General features: G+C 39.9%; 1 protein-coding gene across 1 annotated transcript in view; it reads right to left on the bottom strand.

Annotated features, from left to right (window-relative positions):
* HGSNAT (heparan-alpha-glucosaminide N-acetyltransferase) overlaps positions 1 to 23,897 on the bottom strand; it is a 51,234-nt gene extending 27,337 nt beyond the window's left edge. Inside the window, exons 1-5 of the mRNA XM_043983878.1 lie at positions 23,450 to 23,897; positions 8,960 to 9,075; positions 1,406 to 1,542; positions 1,064 to 1,185; positions 92 to 161 (exon numbers count right to left, since the gene is read on the bottom strand). Coding sequence (XP_043839813.1) covers positions 92 to 161; positions 1,064 to 1,185; positions 1,406 to 1,542; positions 8,960 to 9,075; positions 23,450 to 23,882 — 878 coding nt within the window. The 5' untranslated portion in view covers positions 23,883 to 23,897. The remainder of the gene's footprint in view (positions 1 to 91; positions 162 to 1,063; positions 1,186 to 1,405; positions 1,543 to 8,959; positions 9,076 to 23,449) is intronic.
* Between the last annotated feature and the right edge of the window lie 3,526 nt (positions 23,898 to 27,423).

Raw genomic sequence — 27,423 nt, 5'->3', positions numbered from 1 at the left:
GGAATGAAAACAAGCCTCTATAAATATACAAAATAAGCCATGACCCACTTTCTCCAATTTTCTACTTTATCCCCCAACAATTTCTACTTACTTCACAAAGAAATTTCCTACAGATGAGGAAATGATGATTGCTATATAAACGAGGAATGCAATGTAGATCGCTGTATGAAGAAAAAAAATCACAAATAATGTCAACATTGTAAACAGTCACATCATTGTAATCCATAAAAGTACTTTTAATTTAGAAGAGGCATAAAGCATTTCTGCAAAAACCACAAGATAAACTATTACTGCGGGAGGGGAACCCACATATCTATGCTAAATTTCCTACAAGCAATGGAGAAAAATGAAGAGCATTAAAAGGGTGAAATATACTTATTAATGCCTCATAGCTCACAGCTTACTCACTTGAAATGCAGCTAAACTAAGAAGTACATTTGGATGACAGATTGTACACTTCCAGAACTGTCAGAGAATGACAGAGTGCGGAGGGTCTCACCTGAAATGGACAGGGACCTCTTTCTCCTAATCCTAAAACAAGATAAGGTCTTCTTTGATCCAATGCTCTTATTTCTGAATGTCCATCCTTGACTTTTTTTGGTCTGTTCATGACTAAAGTTGGTAACTAACAATACTGTACTCATTTTTCAATAAAAACCTGATATAATCAAAAACATAACAACAGTAGCTGACATTCATGAAGCACTTTAAGATTTTCAAAGAACTTGACTTATATCATCTCCTTTAATGTTCACAATAACCCTGGGATAAAAGATAACATCCCTAATTTACAAATGTGGAAACTGAGGCTCAGAGGTTAAATCATTTGCCCAGGGTAACAGAGCTAATAAATATTTTGGGGAAGAGTTGATCCCAGGCCTTCCTATCTCCAAGTCCAATACTCTATTCGCCATGTTATGTTGGCTGTAATGCTCTGAGATAAGCTCTATACTTTGTGTTTTCAATTACCCAAAAAGTATCATGTGCTACTACTCTTTCAAATCAGTACTCCAAAAGTGAAAACACTTTCAGGCTGTTACATAATCAACAAATTGGTACATACGAAGGTTGCTGTTGACTGGACTTTCATTGACGACCATGTCACAGGACATCTGGTTGATACTACCATAGTGAGGTTTTACCCAGAGAGAATAGTTTCCAAATTCTCCAAAAACATAATGTATCCTGCAAAAGAATTGAGAAAAATAACAAGAATTAAAAAAAAAAAGAGGTTAGAAACTGAGTTGGAATTTGACAGATATGTTCATTGCAGAGGGGGGATGACTGCTGTAGACCAAGAACAATATGGAGATGTGTTTGAAAGGGAAGGAAAAAAGGAATGAGGAGGGTGGAGAGAAAAATGTAGATTTTATTTAGATAGGTCAACATCAAAGGAGGTACAGACCGGCAAATCTCTTTCTTTTCCAAGGTATCATTTAGAAGCAGGGTGACAGGGTGCTGAGTGCTCACTGCAACTGCTGCAATGCTAGGGTGTCCAGGTTTTGGACTCACGGGAACGGACACCAGAAACTGATACAAGCACTATGAAAATAGAAGCACAAGAAGGAAGGGGGTTGGGGAATTTTAAAGTCTGCTGGCTTTTAAAAAATAAGTTTTTATTGATGTCTTCTTACATCAGAGTTATCCCTCCTTCTCCCCCTCCCAGAGAGCCATCCCATGTGACAAATAGTATTTTTAAGAGGAAAAAAAAAATCAGCTCAACTGATCAATACATTGAAAAAGGCTGAAAACAAGAGCAGAGATTGAACTTCCACAAAGTAGTGGGTTGGGGGAAGGGGGTCATCTTTCTTCATTCAAGTCTGGCTGGATCTTTAAAATTTTGCTGCATTCACTTTTAAATTTTTGGCATGTCGTTCTCTCAGTTACATTGTTGTAATTAATGTGCACATTATTTTCTTGGCTCTGCTTATTCTGCATCAATTTATAGAGATATTTCCATGCTTCTCTGTATTCATCACAGACATCATTTCTTAATAACACGAGAATATTACATTACACTTATATACCACAACTTATTTAGTCATTCTCCAATCAATGGGCATCTACTTAATTGTCAAGTCTTAATTATCAGAAAAGGTACTGCTATAAATATTTTGGAATGTAGGGAGACTTTCTTCTTATTGATGGCTTCCCTAAGTATAAACCCAGTATGGAGTCTCTGGTTCAAAGGATATGCACATTTTATTTACTTTATTTGCATAATTCCAAATTGCTTTTCAAAATGGTTGTAACATTTCACAGATCCACCACCAATGTATTAGTGTATCTATCACAATGCATCCAACATTGTCTATTCCACATTTTTGCCAATTTGTAGGGTGTGTAGCAAAGATTCAGGGTTGTTTTGATGCTTTTCTTTTATTATAATTGATTTGGAGCATTCATTCATGTGGTTGTGAATACTTTGCAATTCTTCTGAGAAATGTTTCTTCATACCTTTTGATTTTATATATACATATATTTATATACATGTATATGAGAATGATTATCTCTCTCTCAAAAGACTTTAACATCAAACTAAAAAAGACCCTGACTTGAATTTCATACACTATCTTATTTTCATCTAAGTGTTTACAATGAAGAGAATGGTTTCTATTAAATTATCTTTCACTAACCCCAGCCATGCACAATTTCTTATCCATTTTGAACCATATGAGTTTTCATTTTCCATGGAAATAATTTTTATTTTTAAAAAAGCAGTTAAGAGGGGGCGGCTAGGTGGCGCAGTGGATAGAGCACCGGCCCTGGATTCAGGAGCACCCGAGTTCAAATCTGGCCTCAGACACTTGACACTTACTAGCTGTGTGACCCTGGGCAAGTCACTTAACACCCATTGCCCCGCAAAAAAAAAAAAAAGCAGTTAAGAATACAAAAAAATAAGACCTCACTATAAAGTCATCAGAAGCAAATTATATGCTTTGGAATTTGTATGAAACTCTTCCCAAAGGGGAAGAGGATGGACATTCTGAAGAAGAAGCCTGTTCTCCAGGGACTGATGATGTGAATACATGTGGATACACAAAGGCTATGAAGTCAAAGATCAGCCAGTAAAGGTCACATGAAGAAAAGAGAAAGAGGAGAAGGAAGAGATAGTCACTCATTGCTGAGAGGTATTCAGGCAACTACTGGTTGACCTCATAACAATAGTAGAGACCTGCTTTTGCTGCCTTCCCAAATCATACATCTAAGACATAGTAAAGGATCTCTCAAGAGCTGTCAAATGTGATAAGGGCTACCTACTTCTGGGGATTAATTTGGGCACAAATGGGACTGCCAAAAGTAATGAGGACACATTACTAAAGGTTATAAAATTTAGAGGAATACATTGAAGTCTTTAGGTGTTATTCTCATCATTCCTGCCCCAAAAGACAAAGGGTTCAGAAGAGGAAGGTAGAATTGGGAAGTGAGCATAAAGATGGTTAAAGAAGATGGGATTTAAGAAGAGAATTTGAATTTCTAGATCATGGTTTAAAATATAAGAATGACAGTCTCCTGGCCAGAGATACCTAACATGTGCTAGTAATAATCTATTTGCCTAAAGTTTTGCAAATCTTTAAAATTAAAAGGAAGAGGGGCAGCTAGGTGGCACAGTAGATAGAGCACCGGCCCTGGATTCGGGAGGATCTGAGTTCAAATCCGACATTAGACACTTAACACTTACTAGCTGTATGACCCTGGGCAAGTCACTTAACCCCAACTGCCTCTCACACACACACACACACACACACACAAAAAAAATTAAAAGGAAGAGAGAGGAAAGGAGAAAACTGACTATTCGCTGTTATGAAGCAAGACACCATAGAGAGAAGATAAAATATAGAAAAAAATATAACAAGAGATGTACTCAGAAATTCACTAAGGCCAGAATCCAAGGGGGAAAAAGAGAATAATAAAGCCCACAGCCTCATATCTTTTTTAAAAATATATACAAAGGGGCAGCTAGGTGGCACAATGGATAGAGCACCGGCCCTGGAGTCAGGAGGACCTGAGTTCAAATCCAGCCTCAGACACTTAACACTTACTAGCTGTGTGACCCTGGGCAAGTCACTTAACCCCAATTGCCTCACAATAAATAGATAGATAGATAGATAGATAGATAGATAGATAGATAGATAGATAGATAGATAAAGAAAGAAAGAAAGAATATATACAAAGTATGGGTAACAACCAAGATAAACCAACGAACCCAATACAAAGAGGAAAATTTTAACTTAAGGAAGATCAGAGTCCAGAGGGGAAATTCAGGACCCTTCAAGAAACAGAGCAAGGAGAATTAGGGCATAGTTCATAACAGAAGCCATATTTATAACCTAAGTGTATTATTGCCAGAACAGCTAGGTGGCAGAGTGCATAGAGTATATCAGGAAAACCTGAGTTCAAATCCAGCCTCAGGCACTTAACTCACTGTGACCCTAGGCAAATCATTTAACCCTGTTTGCCTCAGTTTCCTCATCTGTAAAATGAGCTGGAGAAGGAAATGGCAAACCTCTCTAGTATCTTAGCCAAAAAACCCCCAAATGGGTTCATGAAGAGTCAGATACTACTGAAAATGACTGGACAGCAGTATTACTACTCACCTAGACATAATAAGGAAATGAAAGATAAGTGACATTTTTGGAGAACATAGAAGATATTCTTCCTAATTAAAACTTTGCCACTACCTAAAATCTAACATAACAACCATGGCAGAGTCATTGTTGTTACTATGACATGAAATTCACAGGACACATGACAGAAGAATGATGGCAGACTCCAATTCTCGGTACACTGACTGAAGCTCTCTCAGTCAAAAACACAGTAATTCATTTCTTGTCTTGCCTTAGGGATAATGCTCTTTCAAAATGAATAGGAACTTTTAAAAAGGGGGGGAATTCTATTCTGGATATGATTCTTGTCAACAAGAAGGAACTGGTCTCTGAGTGATGAAAACCTCGGGAGGAAGTCCCATTTTAGCTTAAATTCTGTGATGAAAAGAAAATGAGAAGACCCTAGATCTTGGGGTGGCAGATTTCAAAGGGTATAAGATCCCATAATCTAAAACTTCACAGGGGAAGAAGTAAACCCAGGAGAGGCAACGTTCTCAAAAATGAAATTCTGAAGACACAAAAGAAAAACAATTCAAATGAAAATGAGGGGGCTGTGGGGACCAATTTTTAATTGGGGCTTTCTGAAGAGACCAATGGGTTACACAAAGCAACTCCCCAACCAATCTAGATTTTAACGAACTATATGGTGAGAAGTAGAACAACATAGTCTAGATATTGAACTAGCTGACCTAGGAGTCAGAAAGACCTGAATTCAAGTTCTGTCATTCACCATAATGACTGTGTGACCCTGGGCAAGTTGCTACCTCTCAGCATCCCCAAACAATTCTCTAAGACAGCTGCCCATCTGCAATGGTAGAGGAAGTTTCTTCACTAGGCATTTCCTTACACCCATGAAATCACAGGTCCAGATACTGTCCCATTACTCTACCTCTCCCCACCCCCCTCCACAAAAAGGCATGTACAGAATACTAATAATGGAGAGAGAATACCATGTAGGATGGTCCTTTACGAACAGTGTCAGAAATATTGAAACTTAGAATGAGCTGAGGATGTGCAAGAAGGATCAGGATAGAGGCAGCTAGGTGGTGCAGTGGATAAAGCACCAGCCCTGGATTCAGGAGGACCTCAGTTCAAATCTGGCCTCAGACCCTTGACACTTGCTAGCTGTGTGACCCTGGGCAAGTCACTTAACCCCAATTGCCTTACCAAAAAAAAAAAAAAGAAGGATCAGGATAACAGAATAATACTGGGGGGAGTGGGCAGGGTTGTTTTTGTCGTTGTTTTTGCTGTACTGGGGAAAAGAGAAGAGTAAAAAAGGGGTAGGATCACTACCAGAGGTGGATATAACAACAATAACTTATGACAGAGAAAAGACAGAACTGCTCCATTCCTATTTTCCTTCTTCTGACAAAGACAATGACCTTTGGACTAGAAAGAACTGTACAAAAAAATCTTATCAATCAATCAACCAGCCAACAAGCATTTATTATTAAGTGCCAGGACTTGAGGAATACAATGAACAAAAAAAATCCTTGATCTCAAGGAGTTTATATGCATTTTAAACAAGATAATTACAAAATACATATGTACACATAAAATGTACATATCAACTAATCAATCGAATGTTTATTAAGAATTTGCTACATGCCAGGCACTGCATGAGGCAGTGAGGATACAAATACAAAGAATTTAAAAATCCATATTCACGGGAAGTTTACATCTTAATGAAGGAAGCAATTAGTACACATAAAAAATAGACACAGCACATATATGAAAATATATACAAATGAGCTAAATACAAGGTAGCAGAAGACGGAATGCACTAGCATTTGGGGGGGGATAAGAAAAGGATTCCTGAAGATGACAGATACTATGTGAAGCTCTGTAAGGAGGGAGTTCATCCACAGATGGAGGACAGTCAGTTCCCCATGCAAAGGCACGTGGGTAAGGCACAGAGAGAGAGAGAGCCAGTCAACCATTAGAGGTAAGAAGCGTGTTTCATCATGGGTCCTTTGGAATTATGGGGGGTCATTGCATTGATCAGTTACTAAGCCTTTTGCTTAGTAACACAATGACCCACCGCAATTCCAAAGGACTCATGATAGAGAACTGATGATCTCACAGTGAAGACTGAAGCATCATTTTTTTTCCTTTCTTTATTTTTCTTGCTTTTTTTCTTTTTGTTTCAAAACATGGCTGATACAGAAACTTCAAATGTATGATGGGTGTTGTATTTTTTTGCCTTCTAAATGAGTAGGGGAGAGAGGGAGAGAATTTGGAACTAAAAATAAAATAACAATTTTTTTTAAGTTACTAAGTCTTTCAATATCGTTTGTCTTTACAAAATTGTTGTTATTGTATAAATTATTGCCCTGATTCTAGAAGTTCACATTACTTTGCATCAGTTCATACAAGTCTTCTCAGGTTTTTCTGTAATCTTCCTCTTCAACATTCCTTATAGAACTGTATTTCATCACATTCATATCATAATGTGTTCAGCCATTCCCAATGTACCTCTTCCATTTCCAATTCTCTGCTCTCACTAAAAGAACTGCCATAAATATTTTTGTACATGTGTCCCTTTGATCATACTTTGATCTCTTTGGGGTATAGACTTAGTAGCAGTACTGCTGGGTCAGAGGATATACACCATTTAATAACTTTTTAGCCATGGTTCCAATATGTTTTCCAGAAAGTTGGCTGGACCAGTTCATAGCTACACCAACAGTGCATTAGTGTAACTTATTTTCCCACAGCCCTTCTCGCATTTGTCATTTTTCTTTTTTGTCAATTTTGACAATCTGATGAGTGTGAGGTAGAACCACAGAGTTGTTTTAAATTTGTGTTTCTCTAATTATTTGTGACTCAAAGCATTTTTTTTATATGGCTTATTAATGACTTAGATTTCTTCCTCTGAAAACTGTCTGTTCATATCCTTTGATCATTTATCAATTGAAGGGATGGCTCTTATTAATATGAGTCAGTTCCAAAAATAAAAAGTCAGTTCACTTATATCTCAGAAATGAGTCCTTATCACAGAAACTTGCTACAAAGATTTTTTCCTCCAATTTCCTACTTCTTTTCTCATTTTAGCTGCATAAGTTTTGCTTGTGCAAAACCTTTTTAATTTTATATAATCAAAACTGTCTATTTTATTTCCTGTGAGCCTAACTCTTGTTTGGTAATAAATTCTTCCCCTATCCCTAAATTTGACAGGTAATTCCCATGTCTCTCTAATGTCCTTATGATGATACCCTTTATGTCTAAATTGTGAGAAAAATTATTATTAATAATGAATTTCTTGGGGGGACCCAGAGATCAGTTTGTCCTTTCTCCTCCTGCCCCCTCCAGAAAATGCAGCTCTTATCTGGGACAAAGGGAACAAAAGAAATGGAGACTGATTCTTTTGTCTAGCTCAGTGAATTGATGGGATCATACCACATCTACAAAGTGGACTTTGCCTTAGCCAAGAGAGTCTTTTGCATATTTTCCCCTTATGTCATCAATAGAGTTCATTTTAATTTGGACCACCCTCAAGTCACGTTGACCAATGGAAGTGAATGATGCTAACCAATTAGCTTTGATCAATATCTAATGACCCGCCTCTATCGAAAAAGGATAAAACTCTTGACCACGCCAGGGTCTGGGGCTCTCTCAGTGCTCACTCTTCCTCTTAGGACAGTGTAGGTTTTGTAGATCTTCTGAACTCTTCTTGAGAACTCGTGCTGTCTCTCTGAGAGACAATATCCTGCTTGTGCTAACTGTCACACAGTCAATTCTTTACTAGTGTATACATATTAATTAATAATAAATGCTTACTGCCAAAACTGGTGCAATAGCCATTAATATATAGATAGCAATCAATTCATTTATAAAAGTACAGTAGTAGCAAATAATTTTTTAAAAAACACAAAATCATGTACTCATTTGGAGCTTATCTTGGTACACAGTATAAAAAGTTGGTCTATAGCTAGTTTCCACCAGACAACTTTCCAGTTTTCCCAATAGTTTCTGTCAAATAGTGAGGTCTTCCCCAATAGTTAGGATCTTGGGGTTTATCAATACAAGGCTACTGTGCTCATTTGTTTCTATATACTGTGTGCTTAATCTGTTCCACTGATCAACCTCTCTATTTCTTACCCAGTCCCAAATGTTTTGCTGATTAGAGATTTGCAGTATAAGTTGCAATGTGATACTGCTAGGCACCCTCCCGTCCACCTACTAGGCAATATTTGAACCCAAGTCTTCCTAACTGCAAATGTAATACTCTTTCTACTGCACCATGGTGTGTCTTTTTAAAAACTAAGGGAAAAAAATTATACAGGTATAAGAAGCATTAGGAACTAGGGTGCATTTGCCTAAAATAAAATATAAATTAAGAACATGCTTACTTGATAACAATGGTCGGAAAGCCAGTAGACATTCAAATCTCCATGGAGAAATTCATTGTGGATAATTAATAATGCCTGATCCATCTTCAACTCTGGGAACTTTCTTTTGTTGATATCTGGTACCAATTAAGATGGAAAAGGAAAGAAAATAGTGCAAATGAGAGTTACTCTTCCAGAAAAAGTACACAAATTAGAATGATGGTTCCAAACCAGTGGTTTTCAAAATTCATTCTGAGATTCTTCCTCCCCCATCACAGGTCTTTGGATCTCCTGTCACATTTTATACTTCAATTTAATATTTATTAAGTCTCTGCTATAAGTTAAGCACTGTCCTTTGCAACATGAATTTTCAAAAAAGGAAAATTATTCCTGCCTTCAAGAATCTTACATTCTAGTGGAGGGGTATGATAAACATATATAATTAAGCTTGAGAGACAGAGAGAGAGACAGGCAGACAAAGAAACAGAAAGAGAGAGAGAGAGAGAGAGAGAGAGAGAAGGAAGGTTTCATAAAGGAGGTGGGACCCAAGCTGAGCCATGAAGAAAGACAGAATATTATGAGAAGCAGAAATGAGAAGGGAGTACATTCTAGGCATGGAAGATGTGTGTGAAAACAGGCAGGTAGAAGATGGAATGTCGAGGTCCATTAACAGCTTGTGGTCCAATATGGCCGAAATGAATCTGAGTCATCTATAACATAATCCTAGAAAGGAAAGTTGAAATCAGATTCATAATAAAGAAATTGAGGGGATTAGGACAGCAAGTGGTTAATTGTGGAAATTAAGTGAACCACAATGATTCCATCTTATGGTTCCAATCTGGAGCTAGCTCAGTTCTCTATTTAATCATGGGTCTAGTCCAAATTCTGTCTTGTGAGAAACGTTTATTCATTTGTGGGAATTAGGGGACAGCCAGGTGGCACAATGGATAAAGCACCAGCCCTTGATTCAGAAGGACCTGAGTTCAAATGCTGCCTCAGACATTTGACACTTACTAGCTATGTGACTTTGGCCAAGTCACTTAACCCTCATTGCTCTGCACCTCCCCCCAAAAAAAATTGTGGGAATTGGGAGAAAACCTTATTGCATTGTTTGAACCTAGCCCAGTGTGGCCTTCATGCTACTTAGAGACACTTAACTAAGGACCTAGGTTATGCTGACCAGAAACTCAGTCAGATCCAAAGACTGATAGTTTTTTTCACAACTGTATGTCTCAAGAAATGCATAAATCTTGGCCAGCTCTAAATCACAAGGATTAGAGGAGCATTTCATGTTCACAAACACACACTTCACCAAAATGTAAAACCCTCATGGTTATAGATGCCTCCATAAACAACTAGTCTGTCAACATTTACAACCCATTGTATGCAGAGATCTATGGAGTTCATAAGGAGTTCTGGATTTCTAGTTTCTAGCTACCCCACTATAGTAAATATGGGAATAATAACAACAATAGCCAAATTTTACATAGCACTTTAGCATATTGTCTCATTTGAATCTCACCAAAAAACCATGGAAGGTAGATGCTAGTATTAAACCCATTTTACAAATAAGGAGATTAAGGCTGAGAGCCTTTAAGTGACTTGCTTAACATAGAATTTGACCTCTGGTCCACCTGACTCCATTCTATCTACAGGGGAACTGGAAGGAGGGGGGGGGGGGTTTACAAAGCCAAACTCAAGTTCTAGAGGGAGAGATTCCCTACCCTGCCTTCATATGCCTGTGATTTACTGTTATTACCAGCAAACAATTCCTCTCATTTTATATGGGGGGGGGGGGAAGAACTGAAGATCAGAGAAGTGACTTATTGGGGTCATATACTTGTAGTCAACAACACAGCCAGGGGTCAAATTCCAGTTTCTCTAGGTAGGTGTTTGTTAAGTATCCAAACAATTTTCTTTTTGGTGAATTCAGCATAAAGGTCAAATAAAGTAGAGCTAAAGAGTCCAAAGAAGGTGGTTAATCTAACGATTAAGTCAATAATTTTATAATAGGGATCATCATCATAGCTTATATTTTATATTGCTTTATATCAAGATATTATTACATCTATTTCTGACAACAACCCTATGAGGAAGAGAGTACCCTCATCTTATAGAAAGGAGAACTGTGCCCTGACTCTTCTGTCACAATATGACTAATGCAGAAATATGTTTAATGTGATTGCACATATATAACCTATATTAGATTGCTTTCTGTCTTGGGGAGGAGGAAGGGAAGGGAGGGCGGGAGAAAAATTTGGAACTGAAAATCCTAGGAAAACAAATGTTGAAAACTATCCTTATATGTAACTGGAAAATAGTAAAATACTGAATGAGAAAAAAAGAAAGAAAAAAGAAAGGAGAACTGATGCAATGAAAAATTAAAGGAATTTGTTAAAGGTCACAAAACTAAGAAAACGAAAAATATGGGACTCAAAACCAGTTCCTCTTCCCCCAAATCCAGTGCTGTTTCAAGATACAACACAACCCCATCTTATGTCTATTTCATTAACAAAGGTATTTTGGGGGGCAGCTAGGTGGCTTGGTGGATAAAGCACTGGCCCTGGATTCAGGAAGACCTGAGTTCAAATCCGACCTCAAGACACTTGACACTTACTAGCTGTGTGACCCTGGGCAAGTCACTTCATCCCCACTGCCCCACCAAAAAAAAAAAAAAACAAAGGTATTTTGACTAACATGTAAATGTTTTACATGATTGCACATGTATAACCTATATCAAATTGCTCACCATCTTGGGGAGGGGAGAAGGGAGAGAATTTGGAACTCAAAAAAATTTTTTTTAATGTTAAAAGTTGCTTTTAAATATCATTGGGAAAAAAATAAATTATTTTTAAAATGTTAAACCTATTACTTCTTTTTTTTTTTTTTGGTGAGGCAAGTGGGGTTAAGTGACTTGCCCAAGGTCCCACAGCTAGTAAGTGTTAAGTGTCTGAGGCCGCATTTGAACTCAGGTACTCCTGAATCCAGGGCTGGTGCTCTATCCACTGCACCACCTAGCTGCCCCGAAACCTATTACTTCTAGTACAGAAAAAAAGACAAAACCCAAATCTACCCAAGAGAGATAAAAACCTATCCAATCATAGAGTTTTGAAAATAAAATTCAAGGGAAGGCTCCAAGGACTCTCAATTATTACAACTGCCATCAGGAAATTCTTCTTTGTATCTCTCCTAAATCCCAGATTCTGTAGTTTAAGTTCATTTCCTCTTAGGTCTTTAGTATAGACTGAGAACAGATGGTCACTGTCTGCATTTTTCTCCAAGTAGTAACAGAATCAATTCCTTTCACTTTTAGTCACTATCTTTCTATGAAACTGGAGGAAATGCTCTCCAAATCCTCCTTTAATGAATAATATTAACTACTATTTATCTGACCATTTATAATTTATAAGAGTAGCTTCCATTTATTTGCAAAGTGCTTTTCAAATCTTATCCTCACAACAACCATCCTGGAGGTAGGCACTTATTATTATAGCAATTTTACAGAAGAGAAAACTGAGGCAAAGGTTAAATGACTTACCCAAGGTCACACAGGCAGTATCTAAGGCAAGATTTTACCTCAGGTCTACCTGAATCCAGGTCCAGCACTCTATTTTGCCACCTAGCTGTCTCAGTTACAGAGCAGGGAGAGAAGATGCTCCAAGCAGGATCCAACTATTGGTAAGGATAATGGGAGGATTTCTTCTGTGGTATTAGTCGTGTGTGTGTGTGTGTGTGTGTGTGTGTGTGTGTGTGTGTATACACTCACCTGCGTGCACACACACAGAGCTACTGTGAACTCTTCTCCCCTATCAACTGGCAACACCCTTTTAGGTCCTAAAGGCTTTTATCATTTCCAGTCACAATGCAGGCTGTCACAGAAGTCTGCCTTTTTCCTCTGGCCTGGGGATCCCCCACAAACTTCACAAATGAACAAACGAGAGGCACTAAATAACAAACTTCCAAATTACCCTCAATTGTTTTTTGACCAATTCACAGGTTGCAGAAAGAATAAGGCTGAATATACCCCAAGAATGGACAATGAAGCTATGTTCCCAGACTTTCAAAAACCCTCTTCAATGCAACATCTCTGACAAAAGGTCATCCACCTTCTGCCTGCAGACCTCAGGTGATGGGTAACTAGCTCCCTCTGAAGGCAGCCAATTTTACTTTTCCATAATTCTAAATGTTAGAAGTCTTTCCTGAGGGGGCAGCTAGATGGCACAGTGGATAAAGCACCTGCCCTGGATTCAGGAGGACCTGAGTTCAAATCCGGCCTTAGACACTTGATACTTACTAGCTGTGTGACCCTGGGCAAGTCACTTAACCCCCATTGCCCCACAAAGAAAAAAAAAGTCTTTCCTCAAAGTGACCCTAAATCTGGCTTGTTACTTCTACTAATTCACTGCTCCTAATCTTGCACTGTGAGGTTCTCTTTCCCATGACACCTGTTCAAACACAAGAATGTAACTATCATATCGCCCTCCCACCCCAAGTCTTTTCTTCTTCAGGCCAAATCTCCAATTCCTCCTATTCTCCTTCCTTGGGATAGTTTCTAATCTCCACACCACTCTAGTGAGCCTCCTCTAAACTATATATAGCTTTTAAATATCCTTCTTGAAATGGGATATCCAGCACAGGAAAGAACATATTCAGAAATGAGGGTAATGTAAAAATAGAAGATATTGATAACTTTCTAAAAAAAGAAAAACTTTGATGATCAATACTGAACATATTATTCTTCATGTGTTCTGCCTAGAGCATGGGATAATGGGAAACTCACCTTACCTGTTCTGGAGGCTACATATGTACCTCTTTTTTTTTTTTTTGGGTGAGGCAGTTGGGGTTAAGTGACTTGCCCAAGGTCACATAGCTAGTGTTATGTGTCTGAAGCCGGATTTGAATTCAGGTCCTCCTGAATCCAGGGCCGGTGCTCTATCCACTGTGCCACCTAGCTGCCCCTGTTTAAATTTTTTTTGTTTTTTGTGGGGTTTTGTGTGTGTGTGTGTGTGTGTGTGTGTGTGTGTTTTATATATATGTACCTCTTAATGCAGCCTAAAACCTCATTAGCTTTTTGGCTACCATGGTCAGCTACTTAGACTAAATTTGCAGTCTATTAATCTCCTATTACATTTTCATACAAACTGCCTTCCAGCCAATCTCCACTATCTTATATTTGTTACTCTGACTTTTGGAACCCAAAGTCAAGGCTTTATCTTTTCCCCTGTTAAGTATTATCTTATTAGATTCAGCTTATCAATTGAACTCATGAAAATCTTTTTTAGGTCTTGATGCTGTGGTCCAGTGTATTAGTCATTCTCCCAGCTTTGTGCCATCTGCAAATTTGGTAAGAATGCCTACTATGGCTGTAAGAAATGATGAGCAGGAGGAGTTCAGAGAAACCTGGAGGGTCTTGCGTGAGCTGATGATGAGTGAGATGAGCAGAACCAGAAGAACATCGTACACAGTATTATTAACATTGAGTGTTGATCTACTGTGATGGACTATATTCTTCTCACCAATGCAATGGCACAGAAGAGTTCCAGGGAACTCATGATAGAAGAGGATCTCCAAATCCAAGAAAAAAAAAGAAAAAGAACTGCAGAGTATAGATGCTGAATGAACCATACTATTTCTTTTGTTTTTGATGCTGTTTTTTTCTATTTTGAGGTTTTTCATCATTGCTCTGATTTTTTCTCTTATAACAGGACTAATGCAGAAATAGGATTAATGTTATTATGTGTGTGTGTGTGTATATATATATATAACCTATATCAGATTACCTGCTGTCTAGGGGAGGGGGGGAGGGAGGGGAGGGAGGGAGAAAAATCTGAAATTGTAAAGCTTGTATAAACAAAAGTTGAGAACTATCTTTACATGTAACAGAAAAAAATAAAATACTTTATTAATTTTAAAAAATTTAAAAATTTAAAAATTTAAAAAAAAGAATGCCTACTATGCTTTCATCCAAGTCACTGATAAAAATGTTTAACAACACAGGACGAAAGACAGATCTCTGGGTCACTCCACTAGAGGCCTTCCCAAAAGTTGGCATAATCTATCCATTAATGACTATTCTTTAGGTCCAGTCATTTAACCAATTCTAAACGTACGTTTAGTCTACATTTCTTTATCTCACCCACAAGAATAGCATGGGAGTCTTCTGTTAAGTGCTCTGCTGAAATCTAGTTAGGCCAGTCCCTAAGTTACTCCATCACTATAGTAAATGAGTTTATTCTAACATGTCTTGGTCCTGATGAAGCCAAGATGGCTCTTGATGATCACCCATTTCTTTTTCAAAATGCTTAAATCTAGCTGTTTATTAACATGCTCTAGGAAACCGTTCAGCTATCCATCTATACTTGCTTTTCTGAAAGCCAAGTCCTCAGTTAAAGATCCTGAACTGTATTACACTTCTAAAAACCTGAAACTCCAGAGAATTGTTGGGATGGTATCTAGAAATTTAGAGAATATACAAATTTAACAAATTTGGGGGGGTAGCAACTTTCTTTGAAGGAATGCCTAGAGATGGTTTGTGGATCTCTGAATTTCATGAAACTACTACTGAATTACCAGAATGTGACTCATTCATTCTTTTTCGTTGTTGTTACTGTTTTGTTTTTGTTTTGTTTTGCGAGGCAAGGAGGGTTAAGTGACTTGCCAAGGGTCACACAGTTAGTAAGTGTCAAGTGTCTGAGGCTGGATTTGAATTTAGATCCTTCTGAATCCAGGGCCAGTGCTTTATCCACTGTGCCACCTAGCTGCCCCCTTGCTCTCATTAATTCTCAAGGAGCTCTCCAAGAAGATACTTGGCCCTACTGAAAATTCTACTTCTTGCTTTCCTTTCCCCTGTGGTGTAGATTCACATTTGTTGAAGAAGTAATCATCTTATCAACATTCCTCCACTTCTATCCCCACCAAGAGCTTATATTTTACTAAACAGAGGCAATGGAAAGAGCTTTGGCTAGGTAATCAAAGGGCCCTGTGGCTCTGCTACATACTATGTGGCATCTCTTAACCTCTCTGAGCCTCAGTTTCCTCATATGTAAAATGAGGGGGTTGTATTGGATGATCTGTAAGAACCCTTTTAGTTCTAAATTGCTGATTCTATGAATCACACAAACCCTCCCCCCTCCCTCCTAAGGAATAAGTCAAAAGGAGGATGATTAAAATATTAAAATAAAATAATATGATGAGTAGTGTTTAAATGGTCCAATGGTGATAGAAAGCAACAGTAAGGCAACATGGCATAGAGGAAAGCTCATTGGTCTTTGTCATGAGAGTTGGGGTTCAAATCCTGACTTTGATACTTATTAGGCAAGCAGCATGGTGAATAGAGCACCAGACTTGGGAGTCAGAAAGACCTGGATTTGAATCCAACCTTAAACAATGCCTAGCTATATATGCCTAAACACGTGTGTGTGTGTGTGTGTATATACATGTGTGCATATGTATATAATGTGTGTATATGTGTGTGTGTGTGTGTGTAATGCCTAAGCAGACCATTCATCTCTGAGCCTCAGTTTACTCATCTGTAAAAGTGATAATACATCAGCCCTGGATTCAAGAGGACCTGAGTTCAAATCCTGCATCAGACACTTGACACTTACAAGCTGTGTGACCCTAGGGAAGTCACTTAACCTCAACTGCCTCACCAAAAAAAAAAAAAAAAGTGGTAATAGCAACAACCTTGAAGATCAAATGGGATATTATCATATGCCAAAAGAAGAGCTTTCCAAACCTTAAAGTGCCAGATAAATGTTAGCTATTACTTTTAGTGGTGTGACCTTGGGCAACTCACTTAAATTCTGAGTCTGAGTTTACTCACCTGTAAAGTGGGGATAATAATAACACTTCTAACTGTTCATAGTTAAACAATATTTTCATCACAACAACCCTGAAAGGCAGGTTACGTAACTATCCCTTCTTAACTTTGACCCTTTCTTATCTAGTGTTGTGGCCAATCCATCAAAACACACACACACACACACACACACACACAAACACACTCTTATGTACAGATACATACATATATGTATATATCTTTACATTTACCACTTAGCCTTCATATTATATATTCATATTTATGTATAAGTGTGTATACAGATATACATACCTTTCTATTCACTACTTATCCCTTACCCTGAAAATCTTTTCTGTTATCACTGAAAGCTATGGTTGAAAAGACCCAACTTGGGGCAGGTAGGTGGCGCAGTGGGTAGAGCACTGGCCCTGGATTCAGGAGGACCTGAGATCAAATCTGGCTTCAGACACTTGACACTTACTAGCTGTGTGACCCTGGACTAGTCATTTAACCCTCACTGCCCAGCCAAAAAAAAAAAAAAAAAAAAGACCCAGCCTTAGGCCACCATCACTTAATCACATCCAAGACTTATGAATCTGACTTATCTGGCATTTCATAAATAAAGTTAAAACACTGATGATGTACTTTGTCCCAATAAAGTCACTAGTGAAAATATACCCCAAGAACATAATTAAAAAGAGAAAAAAATCCACTAACTGTAGAAAGATATTCATAGGGGCGGCTAGGTGGCACAGTGGATAAAGCACCGGCCCTGGATTCAGGAGTACCTGAGTTCAAATCCGGCCTCAGACATTTGACACTTACTAGCTGTGTGACCTTGGGCAAGTCACTTAACCCCCATTGCCCCACCAAAAAAAAATTTTTTTTTTTAAAGAAAGATATTCATGCCTCCATTATAATTAATAGTGACAAACTAAACAACTTTAATCCAATTGCTAGGGTCTAGTTAAACAAAATGTAATGTATCATTACATACCCATTAAAAATTATAAATTTTATAAATATATAGAAATACAGAAAGCTAAAACAGCGCTAGCAAGATATATGACTACATAAAACTATAATTACATACTTATGTGAGTGGCCCACCAAAGTGACAGGAAGGAGGATATAAAGAAGTAACTAATTGTTATTGTTGTTTGTTTAAAACTATTTTTAGGGGCAGCTAGGTGGCGCAGTGGATAGAGCACTGGTCCTGGAGTCAGGAGTACCTAAGTTCAAATCTGGCCTCAGACACTTAACACTTACTGGCTGTGTGACCCTGAGCAAGTCACTTAACCTCAATTGCCTCACTAAAAAAACAAAAAACAAAAAACAAAAAACTATTTTTAAATTATGAAAGATTCTGAAGAAGAGGTCTTTTTTTGGTCATTGTGTAAAGTTAAGTTGATTTTTAAAAAACATATTTAGAAATTAAATTAATTAAATGTTATCCAAAAAAAATAGGCAAAATTCTATAGCTATTACTCTGATACCCTAGGATATACCCTAGTAACAAGGAAACAATGCTTTATTAAGCATTTATTTTGTGGCAGGCAATTTATAAATACTATCTCATTTGGTGCTCAAAACTACCCTGAGACAGCCATTATCTGTTATCATCCCCACTTTACAATTGAGGAAACTGAGGCAGAGGGTGTCTTGCCCAGAGCCACATAGCTACTAAGTTGTTCAGACATTTCAGTCCTGTACGACTCTTTGTGACCCCATTTGAGGTTTCCTTAGCAAAAAATACTGGAGTAGTTTGCCATTTTCTTCTCCAGTTCATTTTACAGATGAGGAAACTAAGAAAAACAGGGTAAAGTGACTTGCCCAGGGTCACACCGCTAGTAAGTATCCAAATGCAAATTTTAACTCAAGTCTTCCTGACTCTGGACCAGAGCTCTGTCCACTGTGTCACTTGGCTGTCTATCACATAGTCTAAGGAAAAATTTGCTACCTCTGCCTTTGTCTCTGAGTCTATTTTCTTGGTAATAAAGCAGTAATTGCTGACATTTATATAATATTATAAGGCAGACTGCTAAAAAGTAATCTACATTTCTTAACCTCATTTGATTCCCATAACAATCCTATGAACTAGTTACTACAATTATGCCCATTTTGCAGGCTGAATGAGTTGTCCCCTTGTAAGGCAGGTAGTGGAGTTCAGAGTCAATGATAACAACACATGAAAAGCTCTTAGCAGGGGGACAGCTAGGTGGCGCAGTGGATAAAGCACTGGCCTTGGATTCAGGAGGACCTGAGTTCAAATCCAGCCCCAGACACTTGACACTTACTAGCTGTGTGATCCTGGTCAAGTCACTTAACCCCCAATGCCCCACCAAAAAACAAACAAAACAAAGCAAAAAACGGAAAAGTTCTTAGCAGACCTTAAAGAGCAGTAAAAATGTTTGCTATTGTTATCATTATTGCTTCCAGAGATTATGCCTGAGAAACTTAGTTCATTCATCTTTGGAATTCCTGCCCTGGGCTGCTATATATCAGGATGGCCCCAGACCAGGTTTCACATTTCATTCAGCCATACATCCCCCTCAGTCAACTTCTGGCCATCCAATTAACCTCCCAGACCAAAACACCCTTCCCTGCCAACCCCAGTGTGATTTCCCCCAATTACAATCCAAGCTCTTTGAAAGACTGGAGTATCAAGTGCTTAACAAACTGTCCAATCAACAAGTATATTACTAAGCCCCACTATATGCCAGGCACAGGGAATACAAAGAGATGCAAATAGAAGCTGCCTTCAAGAGGCTGACATTCTAATAGAGGAAGATAACACATAAAAAAGTGTTAACAGGGCAGCTAGGTGGCACAGTGGATAGAGCACTGGCCCTGGAGTCAGGAGGACCCGAGTTCAAATCCGGCCTCAGACACTTGACACTTACTAACTGTGTGACCCTGGGCAAGTCACTTAACCCCAATTGCCTCACCAAAAAAACAAAACAAAACAAAAAAAAAAATTAACACATTATAAGCTCTTACTAAATGATTATTCACTCATTGATTCATTCATCCATCCTTGACTTTGGGTCTACTTTCTGTCCATAACAAGAGCATACAATAAACTATCAATTACATAACTTATGTATTATGCAGGCCCTACCTACCCAGTGTGTTATTTCCCCATTCATTAGTGCCCACACTGAGGGGTGGGCAGGTAAAGATATCTTAATAGTACATCCTTTTTTTTCCTACCTAGTGCCAATGACTTCCCCTATTCAAATAAAATTATAAAATGATAAGTAAATTGTAATAAACAAATAAAAATGATGGTCTTGGTCTTAACCAGAATCTGGAATTGAAAATTTGTACTATAAGACCATGTAAGTGAGTCCTGATGGAGCTAGTGATACCAAGTGATCCCGTGGGCCTCAAAATTCATTCATTCAATTCAACAATTATTAAATGCTTATTTTGTACAAGATGAGAGGTAGCAGTATGTTTAGCAGACAGAAGGATGGCCTAGGAAACAGAAAGATCTGGGTTCCAAACCTTCTTCCCATGAAGAGCAAGCAAGTCTGGTTGGGGGTGAGGGTGGAACTGGGGCTGGGGCTAGGGCTGGGGTTAGGGTTAGGGTTAATTTATCTAGTATGGAACTATTTATGTATGTTTTATCTTTCTCATTAAAATGTAAGCCCCTTGAGAGCAGGTATTATTTTTGTCTATCTCCAAGGCTTAGCATAGTACTTAGAACCTAGTGAGTACTTAGTAATTGTTGATTGATCAAATTATGACCTCAAAGGTCCAGACTAATTGTTTCAAACACTTTTTACTCTGTTGTTTGATGAATTGGATGGTTTTCTAAGCAAGAAATTAAAAACTCAAGTCTATAGTTTGGGGTGGCAGTGGCTCAAGAAGAATGAAAGGTAACAGTACCCAATATTCACTGTTGTTGTCTTTTATTCCAAGACAAGAAGGTGGCTCTCCACCACTATTCAATATTATCATTTAGCATTCATAAGGAATTCTGGGATTGAATGAATATCATATAGATTGCAAAATCACCACCAATGGTAATTAGTTATTCTTCATAATAACGAAAAGCAGTGTGGTCTGATGAACCAGGACAATCTGGGTTTAAATTCCATCTCTCATACATACTGGCTATGTGACCCTCAGCAAGTTGCTTAAATTTTCATTGCTCTAAGAACTGTAACACTATTAAGTTGAAGAGAAGGTGCCACGCTGAATTGGTGGAAGGAGTTTCTTCACCCAAGGGTGATTATATATACCATTGAAATCCCTATCCCCCCCTAATACTGAATAAAACCAAATCTCTAGAGGTGGTACAGTGGACAAAGAGCTGGGCCTGGAATCAAGAAGACCTGAGGTTCAAATCCAACCTTAGATTTTTACTAGCTATGTGACCCTAGGCAAGTAGCTTAACCACTATTTGACTCAGTTACCTCACCTGTAACACGGGAGGGGGGGGTGATGATGATGGTGGTGCCAGGTGGCTGTGAGGGTCAAATACTAATTGTAAAGTGCTTACCACAGTACTAAGTACTATATAAATGGAAGCTAAGATGAAGATGGAACTCCTATTAGGCACCAAAAACCCAGGATGTTTAAGTAATCTCCTCCCCTTCTCCTTCCCCATTTCTCCATTTCACTTCATCTTTTCTAAAATACAGGATTCAATACACATCTATCTATAGACTCCAAATTCTCCCGTCAATATAAGATGATCAACATCACACTACATTTTCAACACCCAGAAATCCTGTTGCTTTTGTCTGCTCTGGGTTATCTGACTCCTAAAGCTTCTCATCTCCCAGCTCCTTTCTACTGCGTCACCATCACTCCATCCTGATGGTGGGTGGAGGTACAAGGTGGGCAAGGAACAATTGATTTCCCCTGGGGGCAGACAGGATGCCAGGAGGAGGAAGCAATGTTCCCTTCTAATTCCTCCCAACATTAAGGCAATTAGGTATCTGGGGGATAATGTAGAAAAAGCCTGGACAATTCAGATTCTGAATTTTAAGATATAATGTATTAACCAAGCATTTATCCCTTTTTAACCTCAGTGGGCCAATCGCACTTATTTCACAAACAAAAGACATAATAAGGGTAATAGTGCAGATGTTGGCTAGTATTGTCAATTGTGCAATAATAAAAGCCCTGAAGAGGATGGGATGGCGGGGAATAGGAGGGAGAGAATCTACAATACCTTACCAGTATTATTTTTTTTTACATCCACAAGGCTGATGGGGAGGCAAGTGCACAGCCAATATTGGAAGAAGAGAGCTAAAGGCAGGGATTTGGTTTTTGTTTTGTTTTGTTCTTTAATATAGGAGGGGAGGTTTTTTTGTTTTAGGGGTGAGGTTTGTGGGGGGGGGTGTTTGTTTTTTCCTTTTGTTTTGTTTTTTTTTGAGGGGGTGGAGGTTATGTTATTTATTAGGATTTCAAATGTGATGATGCTTTTTCTCCAGGGAAGGGAGTATCTGGCTTTTCACCAAGGCTTGAAACACGGATAGGGTGGGGTGGAATGGGGGTGAGAGCAAAGCAAGAGCAAAATCCAAACCCCTTAAGAGAACTGGGGATGGGGAGGGAGAGAGTCAGGGAGTCCAGCCTGGAAAAAAAGAGGAAAAAGCCAGGAAAGGCAGAGAAACACCCAGGGAGGAACAAGAGAAGGGAGGGAAAGAGAGAGAAAGGAAGAGGGAGAGAATGTGTGTGTGCATGTGTGTGTTCTGTGTGTCTGAAGGTTCTGTGTTGGCTGCACGTCTGCGCAGGTGTGCATGCGGCTAGTGTATGACTGCAGATGTGTAGTTGGGGAGCAGAGGCAGTGCGTGTTTGCTGTTCATGTGTCTAAATGCTGCAAGCTCTAATCTATGTGAACATACATGCTTGTGGTGGATGGCGTATGATTTCAGATGTATGTATGTTGTAGCTAAAGAGGGAACACTTGTCATGTGTTCACATGGATAACGGGCATCATGAAGGGTGGGGGAGGGGCTGGAAGGCTGGGAAAAATCGGAACTGAAAATTTTTAAATGAATGGCGTTGGTTTTTTTAAGATGAATATGTTATTGTGTGTCAGGGAAAAGTTGTGTGTTTTTGTGTGTGAATGTCATGTGTGAGCTTGAGTTCATGACTGCAGATGTTTGTGTTGAGTATGTGTGTCATTAGGGAGGCGTGGGGTATGATATGTGAGCTGTGCATTGTGTGTGAAGCCATTCGTGCAATCATGACTTAAGATGTGAATGTATCGAGTATGTGTTGTCGAGGGGCATGTTTCCGTGTTGCGTGTGAGTTGTGTGGACATACACATGTGGCTGTGGATGAGTGTATGTAGTCTGGTGTGTGGATATTACATGTGAGTTGTGTGGACCCATAGATGGGACTGCGGGGGTGGGGGGTGGGGGGGTTGTCTGGGAGACGTGGTGGGTAGCTGTAAATATTACATGTGAGCTGTGTGTACACACACATGTGGTATGGGGCTGTGGATGTGTGTTTTCTGGAAGACATGGGGCATGTCGTGGGGGAGGGGGGTAATCTTGCGTGTGAGCTGTGTACACCCACGCATGTGGCTGGCGCGGGGCTGCGGATGTGTGTGTTGTCTAGGACCCCTGGGACATGTTGTATGTGTGCGGGGGGGGGCGGTGAATGTTTCGTGGGAACTGTGGGTCCTGTGTGCGCAGCAGATATGTGTGCACGCATGCATGGGGTGCTGGCGGCGGTCACTCACTCACCCCGAGGCTGCTGCTCCTGCAGCTGTTGCTGCCGGTCCTGCTCCTGCGTGTCGGGGCCCGGGAGCTCCCCGCGAGCCAGCAGCGCGGCGCTCAGCACCGAGGCGACCAGGAGCGCGGCGGCCAGCGCCCTGCGCGCGCCCCACAGCCCACCGCCCATGTCGTCGTCCGCAGCCGCTGCCCGGGGCTCCCGACACGCCGCTGCCCTGCCGCCTTGCCTTCCTCCTGGGCCCGCTCTGACTTTGGCTCCGGCTCCGGCTCCGGCTCCGGCTCCTGCTCTCGGAGCGCGATCGACGCACGTCTGCTCTCCTCTGAAGCCGCCGCCGCCTCTGCCGCGGAGCCCGCCCCGCTCGTCTCCCCCCGGCCCAGCAGCCGCCGCCGTCTCCTCCCCCGCCTCCCCGCGCTGGGCTGCTGTCGTCGTAGCCGCCTCCGCCATGAGTCACCCGCCGCTCTGGGAGCGGGGAGGGCGGGGGCGGAGCGAGGGAGAGAGGCCCGGCGGCCTAAGCGCAGGCAAGCCAGCGAACCCGTGCTAGGCGCCGCAAAGTGGGCCTGCCCTCAAGGAGATTACAATCTAAGGGAATGTGTGTGCGCGTATGTGTATCTGCATGTACGTGTACTTGTATATTGGCGTGTGTGTGTGTGTGTGTGTGTGTGTGTGCTGTAAATGCTCCATACACGCGTGCATGTATACGTTTAGATAATGTATATGTGTGTACCATACATAAATTCTATAGATACACGGGGGCGGAGCAGCTAGATGGCTCAGTGGACAGAGTGAGTACCAGACATATTCCTGAATTCTAATCCAGCCTCAGACATGTACTAGCTGTGTGACCCTGGACAAGTCACTTGTCTCAGTTTCCTCACCTGGAAAATGAGCTGGAGAAGGAAAGGGCAAACCACTCTAGGATCTTGGCCAGGAAAACACAATAGGAGTCAGGCGTGACTGAACAACAACAAAGTACCATTTAGAATCACAAAATCTCAGAGATGGGAGGGAGCAGAGGAGATCCGGCTCAAGCCGTACCTGACCCAGGTTTCCCTTTCCAACATACAGTCGTCTAGCTTTCACTCGACAGACTCCAATGAGGGGGAACCCATCACTTTCAATGCTTAAGCTGTTTTTCCTTAGGAGGAGCCAAAATCTTCCTCTCTTAGAACTACTTTTTGCCCTCTGAGGTCCAGGAAGAAATTTACTCCCTCTTCCAAACGACAACTCTCCGAATAATGGAAGGCAGCTCTTCTGTACCTCCCAAATCTCCTCTCCTCCAGGCTAAACATCATCAATTCCTTGAGTAGATCTCAGATGATCCCTAGTCCCTTCATCTTGTCAGTGTCCTTTCTAAGATGTAATGGACTTGGGGGCGGCTAGGTGGCGCAGTGGATAAAGCACCAGCCCTGGATTCAGGAGTACCTGAGTTCAAATCCGGCCTCAGACACTTGACACTTACTAGCTGTGTGACCCTGGGCAAGTCACTTAACCCCCATTGCCCTGCAAAAAATAATAATAATAAATAAATAAACTAGTAAAAAAAAAAAAAGATGTAATGGACTTGAACACAATGCTTCAGAGATGGTCGGACAATCAGTAGTAATAACTAATATTTATAAAGCACTTTACAAATGTCATCTCCTATATCCTCTCAACAACCCTGGAAAGAAGATACTATTATTAGCCCCATTTGACAGATGAACAAACTTAGACAAGCAGAGGTTGTGAGTTACCCAGGGTCACATAGCTAAAAAAAAAAAAGTCCAAGTCCATGCAGAACTCGACTTCCTAATTCCAGGTCTTAACACCACATTACAATAACAACTAAATAGCTCATTGGAATGGCAGTCAATAAGCAGTTATTAAGTACCTACTATATGTATACTCTGTGTGTGTGTGTGTGTGTGTGTGTGTGTGTGTGTATTTAGCACTGCTAAATGCTTGGAGCTACAAAAAGGCAAAAACTAGTCCCTGACCTCAAGGAGCTCCAAATCTAATGGACTATAATATATGTTAAAGTACCTTGGGAAACTTAAGCAAATATACAAATGTAAGCTATCTTATTTTTCAATTCAAAATGCTAGGGACACAACAATGACATAGTTGAGTCCCCAAATAGCTTTCTTTCTGGTAAGTAGGAATGATGGTTGTTGGTAAAACAGGTGTATATATTTAGATAAGCAGAATACAAATAGGAGTTGTGGAAAGCAAAAGAGAAATGTTGTTCTAGGAAATTTTGAGGATTTTGAGGAAGAAAACTGTGAGCTAGGATCAGTGATCTCTTAGTTGACAAACCCAATGGCCCTTTCTCAGTTCTCCTTCCTCTGGGCCTCTCTACAGCCTTTGACACTGTTGATCACTTGCTCTTCCTAGATAACTCTCTTCTCTCTAAGTTTTTGAGACACCACTTTCTCTTGGGTCTCCTTCTACTTATCAGACCATTCCTGTGTCTCCTATGCTGGATCCTCCTACAGATCATGCCCTCTAATGACAGGTGTCCCTCAATATTCTGTTCTAGGTCCTCTTCTCCCTTTATACTGTGTTTGATGATCTCATCATGTTCCTATGGATTTAATCACCAGTTCTGTGTTAATGATTCTCAGATCTAGCTATCCTGTCCCAACCTCTGCCCACCTGCAATATTGCATCTTCAGTTGCCTCTCAGACATCTCAAACTGTTATGTCCAGGAGACATCTTAAACATGTGTCCAAAATGGAACTTATTATCTTTTCCCCTAAACCCTCCTCTTCTCCTGTTGAGAGTAACACCATCCTCCCAGTCTGAAAATCTCCCAACTTAGGAGTCATCCTGGTCACTTTACTCTCTCTCAATCCCCATATGTTATTTGCTGCCAAAGACAATTTTACCTTTGCAATATTTCTTGAATATACTCCCTTCTCGGGGCAGCTAGGTGGTGCAGTGGATAAAGCACTGGCCTTGAATTCAGGAGGACCTGAGTTCAAATCCAGCCTCAGACACTTGACACTTAACTAGCTGTGTGACCCTGGGCAAGTCACTTAACCCCCATTGCCCTTAAAAAAAATAAATTTAAAAAAATATATACTCCCTTCTCTCCTCTGATACTGTCCCACTCTGATACAGGTCTTCATCACCTCACCTGGACTATTCCAATAACTTATTGGTGGAAAGAGATGATAAAAAAGGAAAAAGGACCTAATGTCTGAATGCAGATTGAACCATACTGTTTCTACATTTGTTTTTTGAGGTTTTTCCCTTTTGTTCTGATTCTTCTTTCACAACATGACTGATGCAGAAACATGTTTAATGTGATCATAATATGAAACCTATATCAGATTGCTTGCTGTCTTGGAGAGGGGGGAGGGAAAGGAGGGAGGGAGAAAAATTTGGAACTAGAAATCTTATAAAAACAAATGTTGAAAACTATCTCTACATGTAACTGGAAAATAATAAAATACTTTTATGATTTAAAAAAAAGGAGTGGGGGTAGCAGCTAGGTGGCACAGTGGATAAAGTATCCACCCTGGATTGAGGAGGACCTGAGTTCAAATCCAGCCTCAGACACTTGACACTTACTAGCTCTGTGACCCTGGGCAAGTCACTTAACCCCCATTGCCCCACCAAAAAAAAAAAAAAAAAAAAGGAGTGGAGAAGGAACAGGAAAAAAAAAAGGACCTACATGTACAAAAATATAGCTACTCTTTTCATGGTGGCAAAGAATTGGAAATTGAGGGGATGCTCATAAATTGGGGAATGGATGAACAAGTTGTGGTATATGAATATAATGGAATACTATTGTGCTATAAGAAATGATGAGCAGGTGGATTTAAAAAAAACAAAATCTGGAAAGATTTACATGAACTGATGCTGAGTGAAGTGAGCAGAATCAGAACATTGTACATAGTAACAGCAACATTGTGTGATGATCAGCTGTAATAGACTCAGCTCTTCTCAGCAATACAATGATCCAAGAAAATTCCAAAAGACTCATGATGGAAAATGCTC

This window comes from Dromiciops gliroides, chromosome 2 (genome assembly GCF_019393635.1).
Source record: "Dromiciops gliroides isolate mDroGli1 chromosome 2, mDroGli1.pri, whole genome shotgun sequence".
Taxonomy (NCBI): Eukaryota; Metazoa; Chordata; class Mammalia; order Microbiotheria; family Microbiotheriidae; genus Dromiciops; species Dromiciops gliroides.
The sequence above is the reverse complement of the archived record's forward strand: the minus strand, read 5'-3'. Positions and strand labels throughout refer to the sequence as shown.